General features: G+C 46.4%; 1 protein-coding gene across 15 annotated transcripts in view; it reads right to left on the reverse strand.

The window, feature by feature from the left end:
* nav3 (neuron navigator 3) overlaps positions 1 to 12,498 on the reverse strand; it is a 927,909-nt gene that overhangs the window by 121,148 nt on the left and 794,263 nt on the right. For all 15 annotated transcript variants that reach the window (XM_072552054.1, XM_072552051.1, XM_072552053.1 and 12 more), the window contains 3 exons: positions 5,048 to 5,186; positions 2,577 to 2,844; positions 444 to 1,161 (listed from right to left, as the gene is read on the reverse strand). In XM_072552054.1, coding sequence (XP_072408155.1) covers positions 444 to 1,161; positions 2,577 to 2,844; positions 5,048 to 5,186 — 1,125 coding nt within the window. The remainder of the gene's footprint in view (positions 1 to 443; positions 1,162 to 2,576; positions 2,845 to 5,047; positions 5,187 to 12,498) is intronic.

Below are 12,498 nucleotides of genomic sequence, written 5' to 3' on the forward strand. Positions count from 1 at the left end.
AGTGAGGGGAGATAGGTATAAGACAGATGGCAGAGGTACTTTCCTTACTCAGAGAGTAGTAAGGGTATGGAACACTTTGCCAAGTTTAAGTGCATTTAAGTCGTCATTGGACAGGCAAATGGACATACATGGAATAGTCTAGGTGGGATGGGATTCAGGTTGGTATGACAGGGCAGCGCAACATTGAGGGCTGAAGGGCCTGTACTGCGCTGTAATGTTCTATGTTCTATGTACCCATGTGTTCTGGTTCCTCATGTGGAGCTTTTCCAAACTTATGGAATTCATAATGCAGTGTGACTGGGATTGGGCCCACAATACCTGAACAGAGCCAGCCATATACAAGTGACACAGTGTCCAGCTCAGAAATCCCTGATAACCTGTTTGGAAAGGATGAGAAGGACCCAGCAGTCACAAACAGCCAACACCTTCATCATGTCACTAACCTGCGGAACGTTGGTGAGGAGATATCTGGATACTTGGAACCCTGTTGCCTGAGTCCTGATGTTCCGCTGCTGCTCATGGACGGAGGGCTGGATTTTGGGGAACTTGAAAGTGACATTGTTTCTGGGTCAGACCCTGCAGCTACCTTCTCCCGCTCTCTCTCCCCCTGAGCAATCCCGATGGGGCTGGAACGCCCCGAGCCGACCTTGGAAGGTTCTCTGAGCTTGGAGGCTGCATTGCTCGCCGATTTCCCCCCGGTGTTGGAGTCGATGTTGCTGGTACTGGAGCGATGCCCACCACGGCTGCCGATGGTGCCAGCACTGGTCTTATCGGGTCGTGGTAAGCTGCGATACTGCAGATTAGTCCTGGAGCTGATCAGCAGGATTCCGTCCTCCTGGTTCTGGGAACCATCCAGACTGGTCTTTCTAACGGAGCTCGACTTGCTGGGAATGCCAGAAGACTTGGGCATTTTCCCCAGCGTAGCGGAGCCACTGGTCACTGTTACCCCACTGCTACTCATGCTGACCGTCGATGAGCAGATGCCAGCTTTCTTAAAGCCGAAGGAGCCAGCAGTGGATGCTCTTCCAATTCCAGATGGTGGCTTCTTGCCTTCATCTCCACTGCTCTTTCCTGCCTCCGAGGGACAGTGTTGGCTAGTTGTGCTTTTTAAGGACACCTTTCCCTTTTCCGAAACTTTAACATCTTCTATTTTCCCTGCAACTGGAATATTGACAATTAAACAGAGTACTTACAACACACAAACAGGCCATTCGGCCCAATAGGTCCATTCTTGTGATAATAAACCCCATTCTACTCTTTGCTTGAGACCAGTGTCCTGACCCTCTATCTCTTCTTCCCTCTTAGTTATATTCAATAAGTGCATCTATAACTGCTTCCTCAAACTCCTTGTGAATGTGAGATCCACGTACTCTTCACTCTCTAAATACATTTCTCCGGAATTTTTAATTAGATGTATCTGTGACTGTCTTAGATCTCAATGACCCTCTGTGTTTTGGGCTCAGGTGGAAACATCTTCTCTACATCAGACTAATGAAATCCCTTCATTTATTTTTGGATCCCGATGAACCCACCTCAGCCTTCTTTACTTGTTCATTCTCTGTCCCTATTCGTTCCCAATAAACACACCCCCTTCCATTCTCATACTAATGTCCCACCTTTTCACACCTGTGTTACTTGTCGTCATGGACCAGGCCAGATCCCCTCAAAACATTTCAAGAAAGTAGCCCAGACCCTAACCTTGCTGATTGTCTTAAGCAATTGTAACATAGATGTTCTGGGAGGGATGCAGTTGGTCAATCCACTTAGTTTTAATCAAAACAGAATTTACTTACAAGATTACCGAATGAAATACAAACAAAAGAGAATAGAATACTGAATAACGTAACCTATCCAACAACCCAATAGACTATCCCAACTTAATGATGCTGTTCCCAATACTTGCAACAGTCCCCATGAACACCCCTTGGCACAAAACCCAGGGTCTTACAGGAGCAAGTCAGAGAGAGAGGATCAGCACGGACCTGCTTCTTTGGTTCTCGCAGCTTCACAACTACCTCCCAGCTTTCAATCACCAAAGCCCAAATTAACCCAGAGAGAAGCTGAGCTGGGAGAACTGGCCACTCCCCTTTCATTGTACAAGTGTTTTTTTTTAACTTGAAAGCCTTTTAACCTGAGGCAGTATATCTGTTAGCTAGAATCAAACTGGCCCTAAAGCCCACAGCAACCTCCTGAAAAAAAGCCCAAGGATAACCTAACCTTGTTAAAGGAGCAGCATCATCACAACTCAGATATCTTTTCAAATATATTTCCATCATATCACTGAGCATCATATCATGAAATCAAAACAGAAGTTGCTGGAGAAACTCAGCAGGTCTGGCAGCATCTGTGGAGACAGAAACAGAATTAACGCTTAAAGTCTGATATGTCTTTCCTTTGGAGGAAGAATTTGGAGTTCTGAGAAAGGGCCATTGGACTCGAGACATTAACTGAGTTTCTCTCTTCACAGTGCCACCTAACCTGCTGAGATTCTCCAGCATTCTCTGGGTTAGTTTCAGATTTCCAGTAAATGCAGGATTTTGCCTTTATGACTGAGTGGGTTATTTCCATGGCCTTACCTGGTGTCTTTAAGGGCTGTTTGTTCCGCGGTGTGGGTACTCCTCCTTGTGCTGTCATACCCCGTCTCCATGATCCTGTTTGAGACAGAGACAGAGATGGTCTCTGTCCTTTCTCAGAATCATCTGATAAATCAGACAAGTTCCTTTTCCACTTCTCACTCAAGTCCATCTTTGACATGTCCAAACCCTCCTCAGGCTTCTTCAAATCTTCCCCGCTCCAAGCGGTTTCATTTTCTGAAGTCGAGTGCTTCTCTGTGTCAGGTTTGGGCTGGAAGAAGCCATTGAGCAAAGTCAGAACCATACCACTGTGCACAGTATTCTGTTTGGTTCACTTTTACCTTGACCAAGAACGATTTTTTATCTTGTTCTGTCATTGGACTGTCTCTCTCTCTCTCCCTCTCTCTCTCTCTCTTTCTCTCTATTTATATAGAAAGCTTGGACTGCAAAGGGTCAATTGAAGATTCAGGACAAGATTCATTAATTATTATTCAGTAGGTTCATCGTGGGATAGACCGCAAACAAATCCCAGATTCTAGATCATTGGCTAAAAGTCAGGAGTCTCACATCACCAGGTTATATCCAACAACAGGTTATATCCAACACCAGGTTATATCCAACAACAGGTTGTATCCAACAACAGGTTATATCCAACAACAGGTTATATCCAACACCAGGTTGTATCCAACACCAGGTTATATCCAACGCCAGGTTGTATCCAACAACAGGTTATATCCAACAACAGGTTATATCCAACACCAGGTTGTATCCAACACCAGGTTGTATCCAACACCAGGTTATAACTAACACCAGGTTATATCCAACAACAGGTTATTTCCAAAACCAGGTTGCATCCAACACCAGGTTGTATCCAACACCAGGTTATTTCCAACACCAGGTTGTATCCAACACCAGGTTATAGCCAACATCAGGTTATATCCAACAACAGGTTATTTCCAACACCAGGTTATATCCAACACCAGGTTATATCCAACACCAGGTTGTATCCAATACCAGGTTATATCCAACACCAGGTTGTATCCAACACCAGGTTATATCTAACACCAGGTTGTATCCAACACCAGGTTATTTCAAACACCAGGTTGTAGCCAACATCAGGTTATATCCAACAACAGGTTATTTCCAACACCAGGTTATATCCAACACCAGGTTGTATCCAATACCAGGTTGTATCCAACAACAGGTTATTTCCAACACCAGGTTATATCTAACACCAGGTTGTATCCAACACCAGGTTATTTCAAACACCAGGTTATATCCAACATCAGGTTATATCCAATACCAGGTTATATCCAACACCAGGTTATATCTAACACCGGGTTATATCCAACACCAGGTTGTATCCAACATGGTTATTTGAAAGCACAAGCTTTCGGAGCACTGCTCCTGTTGGACTATAACCTGGTGTCATGTGACCTTATCTACCTCAGTCCAACAGCCAGCACCCTCACATTGGCAAAAGATGCAGAGGGCTAGCTGAGGAGAAGCTGTTTGTATACAGTGAGTTGTTATGATCTGACAGAACAGTGGAAACAGATTTTACAATAATCTTCAAAAGAGATTTGGGTAAGTATCTGAGAAGGTAGAATTTGCAATGCTATGTGGAAACAGGGTGAGTGGGATTCACTGGTGATTTCTTTCAAAGGGCTGATGTGGGCACAGCAGACTATTCCATCGCCCCTGGAGCTGGGCTGTCAGATCATCTAACGTTCTGTGTCTGAAGCAACAGGAGAATTCATCTCCACATTTGCAGTATATTGAGGAATATTCAAATATTCATTTCCTGGCATTCAAATCAAAACATTTCTTTAACCGCAGAGCCCAGATAGTTTTTTGGCAACATGAATTCTGGCTTCAACATCTCAGCTGTGAGATGAAGACATGAGGAGAACACAGGCACGAGTCTGAGACAACATTATTCACAAAGTCTCCCCCCATCAATACGCTTCACAAACAACCCTCACAGACAGGACATGGGAGTGTACAGTAGGCCAGTGTAGTTTTTAATTGAAACATTTCTCTTCCCTTTGTAACAGCCTCCAATCATCGATGTCTATCTATTCTGATCTTCCAGCCTTGAGCTGCTGTATGTTTCCCTATCGCTGCCCAATCTTCTCAGCCTTGCTTTATCCTCCTCCTGCCTTCAAAACTCCATCTAAACCAATAATCTTTCCAACCCAGCCTGGAGTCACCCTCCTGTCTCCACAACCTCCCATCCCGGACATCCAAAACACCCTCTTCATACACAGTCTCTGCTGGAGTAGTTAGAGCATTGAAGAATTGTGAACTTTATATCCATATCCCAACAATTACCTTTGTACCCTAACAGCTCAAAAAGGACAAACACGTGAAATTCAAAACACTTTACACTCACCGAATTTTCTGATAGCTTTGTTTCTCGTACACCCACAGTAAGCATCAGCAATATTGGGGCTGGTATTGGGAACACGTACCTGAGTTCTGGTATTCTTCCTGGAAGAGGCAGTGACGTTGGAGTACGAGCTGATGGATGAGGTGGTGTTCAGGTCATCAGTACTAAGGTTATCGAGTGTGTCACTGAGACCGCTGCTGATGGAGCTGCTATCATCCCAACTAGAGCACAGAGAGAGAGAGAGAAATCCCCAGTCAACCAACTTCAACACAGTCACGTTCACAATGTAACCAACACTGAATTAGATGTTTTGATACAAATGTGCATGACTGAACTATCTAGGGCCATTACATCAGTGTTGGTGAAAGGTGGAATGGTAGCGTCCCTGCCTTTGATTCGGGTAAACCTGGACTCAAATCTCACCTGCTCCATATGTTTGTAAACCTGAACAAGGTAGTTTCAAATCAAATACTTCAGAGTGATTGAGCTTAGAATTAATCAAAATGAGAATCACCACAAATGGTTCTCTGATTTAAGGTGTTTTATTTTTACAAAGCTTGCTCCGCCCTGAACCCCATTTAATTTTAATGGATTTAACACACTTGCCAGAATTTGTATTTCTCCCAGTTGGTTTTTGTCTCATCATTTTGACTTTTACAGGAGTTTCTTATTTGGAAAAGTGGGATGGCCTTTGGCTGAGGAAGAAGAGTTAGGAAGATTTCCCTTGCCACATTATTATTCACATCAGCGTGCTGAGTAATCAGGAAATGTAGACCCTGCTTAGAAACAATCAGCTTCTGCTCCGGCAGTCAGTGCTGGACAGGCAAAACTTCCCTCCAATTAAATATTGGGAAGATCAAAGCTCTGGGCTCTGTTCCTGACCTCCCAACTCCATGCCTCTCCCTGGCAACAATCTAAGTTAAAACAGGAGTGAATCTCACAAATGTACTGTGGAGGAGGCCATTCAGCCCATCATGTCTCCTCTGGCTCATCAAATGAGCATCATTCCCTAGTGCCAATCTCCTCCCTCCTTCATCCACACACTTGCACATTATTCCCTATCTAAAAGATCATCCAATACTCTCTTGAATATCTCCTGAGAATTCACACTCTTGGTGTACATGAGACCGATTCTGACCTCCTAGTCCTGCCTCGGTTACAGCTCCTCTGCTGCCGAATCGTCACCCTCGCCTCTGTCACTTTTCGAACCTACTTTTCCGATGCACTCCTTACAGCTTTCGAAATCTCTGCTGCCCCATGGACCATGAGGTGCTCCCAGGCAAGCAACATTCAAATGCCCTCTCTCTTTCTTCCATCACCTCACCCCCTCCCCACCTCTGTCATCTATTCTAACAACACAACCCTCTGGGATATCTGTTCTCCTCAAATTCCATCCTCATTTAAATCACTCCATAACCAATGGCTACTTGGTCACAAGCTCAGGAGAAATGTCCCTCCATCTCTCCTTCCTCTTCAAAGCCGCTCCTTCAGCAAATACCTTGAACCAAATGTTGATCGTAATCAAAAACCACAATTTTCTTTAAAACCCACCTGTCAAACACCTTGGGGAAATTTCATTTTGTTAAAAACATGATATAAATAGAATCTTGTTTTTTCCTATTATGTTGAAATCTGCTGCAATTATTTCCATTAAATGCTCACATCCTCAGGTCAGAGTCCTGGGAAGGTTCATGAGCAAATGGACAGGGCTCTGGTCAAACTGGAGCTTAAGGGCTCTGCGCAAACATCAAGGTACCAGGGACAGATTGACCATGTTGGGACCATGAATAGATAAACCAGAAAGCTAATGATTTGGAGATGCTGATGTTGGACTGGGGAGGACAAAGTTAAAAATCACACAACACCAGGTTAAAGTCCAACAGGTTTAATTGGAAGCACTAGCTTTCGGAGCGACGCTCCTTTGACAATCACCTGATGAAGGAGCGTCGCTCCGAAAGCTAGTGTGCTTCCAATTAAACCTGTTGGACTATAACCTGGTGTTGTGTGATTTTTAACATAAAGCTAATGTGAGACTCTTAGACATATCAGAATGGAAAGGACTTATCTGAGACACAATTTTGTAAGCGTACCAATAATCGATATCAGTGGCTAGAACACGATCTCAGAAACAAAACCGGTAAGAGACAGACACAGGGGTGCAGAATTGTCTGTCACACAAGGAGCAATAAACATACACCAACAATGAAACAATACTTTGCTTTTGCCAAGGACAAATCTAGGATCTTCATGGACAGGCTGAGCGGCCTCCCTAATCAATAATCATCAATAATCAATAATTTGCAACAAGAACAAGAGATAGCCTGACCCATAATGTCAGTATCCTGTTACAATGGAACAATGACTCCCAAAGAAACAGATCACACTGTATCTCCCTGGAGGTCGGATCATAAACTTGTGACAAAATGGAGTCTTTTGTATTCAGATTCTGCCTTTCTGATACAATGCAACTGCTGTCTTTAATTTTTGCTCTCTGTGGTTCTATTTCTCTGACCCATTCACACAGGCCTCTCTGTTGCTTTTATTTTTAGGGCACAAGACTCTGGCTTGGCCTAATCCTGCTCCTAGATCGCAATCATTAAGCCGCTTCACAATTAATACCATCAATGAAAGACTTGCATTGACATAGTGTTTTTCACAACCTCGCTTCACAGCCAATGTGAACTGCAGCAGCCAATTTGTACACTGCAAGTACCCCCAAGGAGCAATGTGATAGTGGTCTGATCAGCTCTTTTAGTAATATCGGCTGAAAGATAAATATTGAGCCAGCCATCCGGCCAGAACACCCTCAAACCCCGTTCAGAATGACCGTCATAAGATCATGTACATAACCTGAAAGGGCATCGGTTGAAGTGCCCCTATTAAAAGTGGCGCCGCTGACAATCAGGCACTGCCTCAGCACTGCACTGGACTGGCAGCCTGGATTCCACGCTCAGCTCACCAAACCAGTTACTATGAGGCTTCTGTAACTATGGAATGTTGTGAGGAAACAGATGGCTCAATCTGTAAGTGAGGCCGGAAACCACTGACTCCATTTATTGGAATCAGTTTGCATGTAACATTTTATTTTGTTTACAGAGCAATTTCCTTGCTGGGAGCAAACTATCTGAAGAGTGTATGTTGGTCTTTAATCTTACTGACTGGATGTAATGAGCTGCATATGGAATCTGTTGAAAAACCATGGAATAATATTTGCAGCAAGGAGAGAACATTCTCTCCTCCTCTTGGTCCTTGCCCACTGTAAGATGATTTCCTTCAGGAGTTCCTCAGGGTAGTGTCCTCGGCCCGACCATCTTCAGCTGCTTCATCAATGACCTTCCCTCCATCATAAGGTCAGGAGTGGGGATGTTCGCTGATGATTGCACAACATTTAGCACCATTTGCGATCCCTCAAATACTGAAGCAGTCCGTGCTCAAATGCAACAAGATCTGGGCAATATCCTGCTGATAAGTGGCAAGTAACATTCATGCACAAATGCCAGGAAATAACCATCTCCAATAAGAGACGATTTAACTACTGCTCCTTGACATTCAATGGTGTTACCATAACTGAATCCCATATTACCAATATCCTGGCAGATATTATTGATCAGAAACTCGGCTGGACTAGTTATAAACACGGTGGCTACAGGAGCAGGTCAGAGGCTGAGAATCCTGCGGGGAGTAACTCACCTCCTGGCTCCCCAAAGCCTGTCCACCATCTACAAGACACAAGTCCGGAGTGTGTTGGAATACTCCCCACTTGCCTGGATGGGTGCAGCCCCAACAACACTCAAGAAGCTTGACACCATCCAGGACAAAGCAGCCGCTTGATTGGCACTACATCCACAAACACCCACTCCCTCCAACATCAATGCTCAGTAGCAGCAGTGTGTACCATCTACAAGATGCACTGCAGAAATTCACCAAAGATCCTCAGACAGCACCTTCCAACCCACAACCACTTCCATCTGGAAGGATAAGGGCAGAAAATACATGGGAACACCACGCCCTGCAAGTTCCCCTCCTAGTCACTCACTATCCTGACTCGGAAATATATCACCGTTCCTTCATTGTCGCTGGGTCAAAATCCTGGAATTCCCTCCCTCAGGGCATTGTGGGTCTAACCCTCGGCACATGGACTGCAGCGGTTCAAGAAGGCAGCTCACCCCCACCTTCTCAAGGGGCAACTAGGGACAAGCAGTAAATATTGGGCCCAGGCAGTGACACGCATGTCTCAGGAGTGAATAAGAAGGCAAGGTAGGTAGCTTAGAAAGTGCAAACAAATGCAGCTGTGGGAGGAACCGTGTTAAACCGTGTTAAACCGTGTTGAACTGTAGAAATTGCCATGCTGTTGTAAAGCAGTGTGAAGGGTGGTCCCATGGTTTATTAGAAACTTCTCCTGTACCTCCTGCTTTTGACAAGAGAATCTCAATGATTGAAGAGGTTTATCAGGAGCTAGAGTCAATAGAAAGGCTATGAGCAACCCTCAGTACACCTCTACTGTTAACGTACCGTCTGCCACAAATTTCCAGGAGAAAGTGAGGAATGCAGATTCTGGAGATCAGAGCTGAAAATGTGTTGCTGGAAAAGCGCAGCAGGTCAGGCAGCATCCAACGAGCAGGAGAATCGACGTTTCGGGCATGAGCTCTCCTTCAGGAATGAGGAAAGTGTGTCCAGCAGGCTAAGATAAAAGGTAGGGAGGAGGGACTTGGGGGAGGGGCGTTGGAAATGCGATAGGTGGAAGGAGGTTAAGGTGAGGGTGATAGGCCGGAGTGAGGTGGGGGCGGAGAGGTCAGGAAGAAGATTGCAGGTTAGGAAGGTGGTGCTGAGTCTGAGGGATTTGATTGAGACAAGGTGGGGGGAGGGGAAATGAGGAAACTGGAGAAATCTGAGTTCATCCCCTGTGGTTGGAGGGTTCCCAGGCGGAAGATGAAGCGCTCTTCCTCCAGCCGTCATGTTGCTATGGTCTGGCGATGGAGGAGTCCAAGGACCTGCATGTCCTTGGTGGAGTGGGAGGGGGAGTTGAAGTGTTGAACCACGGGGTGGTTGGGTTGGTTGGTCCGGGTGTCCCAGAGGTGTTCTCTGAAACGTTCCGCAAGTAGGCGGCCTGTCTCCCCAATGTAGAGGAGGCCACATCGGGTGCAGCGGATGCAGTAAATGATGTGTGTGGAGGTGCAGGCAAATTTGTGGTGGATATGGAAGTGTCGCTTGGGGCCTTAGAGGGAAGTAAGGGGGGAGGTGTGGGCGCAAGTTTTGCATTTTTTGCGGTTGCAGGGGAAGGTGCCGGGAGTGGACGTTGGGCTTGTGGGGGGTGTGGACCTGACGAGGGAGTTGCGGAGGGAGTGGTCTTTCTGGAACGCTGATTGGGGGGGGGCGGGGCTCAAGGGCGGAGGAGTGGGAAGTGTTCGGTATTGGAATTGGTCCTCCTGGGAGCAGATGCGGCGGAGACGAAGGAATTGGGAATATGGAATGGCATTTTTACAGGGGGCAGGTTGGGAGGAGGAATAGTCTAGTTTGCTGTGGGTTTGGTATTGGAACTAGTCTTCCTGGGAGCAGTTCGGTATGGGAACCGGTCCTCCCGGGAGACCGCAATTTCTCCCCAGACGTGGTTGACGATGCTCTCCACCGCATCTCCTCCACTTCCCACTCCTCCACCCTTGAGCCCCGCCCCTCCAATCGCCACCAGGACAGAACCCCACTGGTCCTCACCTACTATCCCACTAACCTCCATATACATCATATCATCCGTCGTCATTTCCGCCACCTCCAAATGGACCCCACCACCAAGGATATATTTCCCTCCCCTCCCCTATCAGCGTTCCGAAAAGGCCACTCCCTCCGTGACTCCCTTGTCAGGTCCACACCCCCCACCAACCCAACCTCCACTCCCAGCACCTTGCCCTGCAACTGCAAGAAATGCAAAACATGCGCCCACACCTCCCCCCTCACTTCCCTCCAAGGCCCCAAGGGATCCTTCCATATCTACCACAAATTCACCTGCACCTCCACACACATCATTTACTGCATCCACTGCACCCAATGTGGCCTCCTCTATATTGGGGAGACAGGCCGCCTACTTGCGGAACGTTTTAGAGAACACCTCTGGGACACCCGGACCAACCAACCCAACCACCCCGTGGCTCAACACTTCAACTCCCCCTCCCACTCCACCAAGGGCATGCAGATCCTTGGACTCCTCCATCGCCAGACCATAGCAACATGACGGCTGGAGGAAGAGCGCCTCATCTTCTGCCTAGGAACCCTCCCACCACAAGGGATGAATGCAGATTTCTCCAGTTTCCTCATTTCCCCTCCCCCCACCCTGTCTCAGTCCCAACCCTCGAACTCAGCACCACCTTCCTAACCTGCAATCTTCTTCCTGACCTCTCCGCCCCCACCCCCATTCTGGCCTATCACCCTCACCTTAACCTCCTTCCACCTATCACATTTCCAACGCCCCTCCCCCAAGTCCCTCCTCTCTACCTTTTATCTTAGCCTGCTTGGCACACCTTCTTCATTCCTGAAGAAGGGCTCATGCCCGAAACGTCGATTCTCCTGCTCCTTGGATGCTGCCTGACCTGCTGCGCTTTTCCAGCAACACATTTTCAGCTCTGCCTCAAATTTCTCCCGTGATTTGGTGTGACAGCTTAAAGCAGAATGAAATATAGCAACAGAGAAAGGGAGAGAGAGAAAGAGAGAGTGTGACCGAGGGAGAATATGAGAATGTTAGTCAGAAACGGAAGATAGATAAATGAGAATTGGAAAGTGAAAGGGAGGAAAAAGCTAGATGGACAACCAAATAGATTGGAGGGGATGGGTGCAGAGGGGAAGAGAGAGAGAGAGAGAGAGAGATAGATAAATAAAGAAAGTGACCAATGCAGAAAGCGAAAAAAGGATGAAATCAGATTAGGGTGGTGTAGATGAAATTCTATCTTTGGAATTAAAGCAGAGAGGATATTAATTATTTCAATACAACAGTCTCAAGCCACTCGGCAGTACTGAGAATGTATTCTTCACGGTAATCATGTGTGAAGCATAGCAATCCTGTCATTGCTGTTGGACTGGCTTCAGAAAGCATGTACACTCTGCTGAGATTGAAATGAGAATTGACATGTTCAACTCCACTGCAGCAGATGTGCCAGTAGCTGCAGTCTGCAAAAATGAAACCTAAGAGAGAAGTTACCAACACACACTCACACCCAGACACACACACACACTCACACAGAGACACTTTCACAGACACACACACACTAGATACACACACAGACACCTACTCTCTCTCTCACACACACACACACACAGATACACTACAGACACCTACTCACACACACAGATACTCTCACACACACACAGACACCTACTCTCGCACACACACAGACACCTACTCTCTCTCTCTCACACACAGATACACACAGAGACACCTACTCTCTCTCTCTCACACACACACAGACACCTACCTTCTCTCTCATACACACAGACACAGAGACACCTACTCACACACAGACACACACACACACAGAAACACACACAGAC

This window comes from Chiloscyllium punctatum, chromosome 32 (genome assembly GCF_047496795.1).
Source record: "Chiloscyllium punctatum isolate Juve2018m chromosome 32, sChiPun1.3, whole genome shotgun sequence".
NCBI classification, from domain to species: Eukaryota; Metazoa; Chordata; class Chondrichthyes; order Orectolobiformes; family Hemiscylliidae; genus Chiloscyllium; species Chiloscyllium punctatum.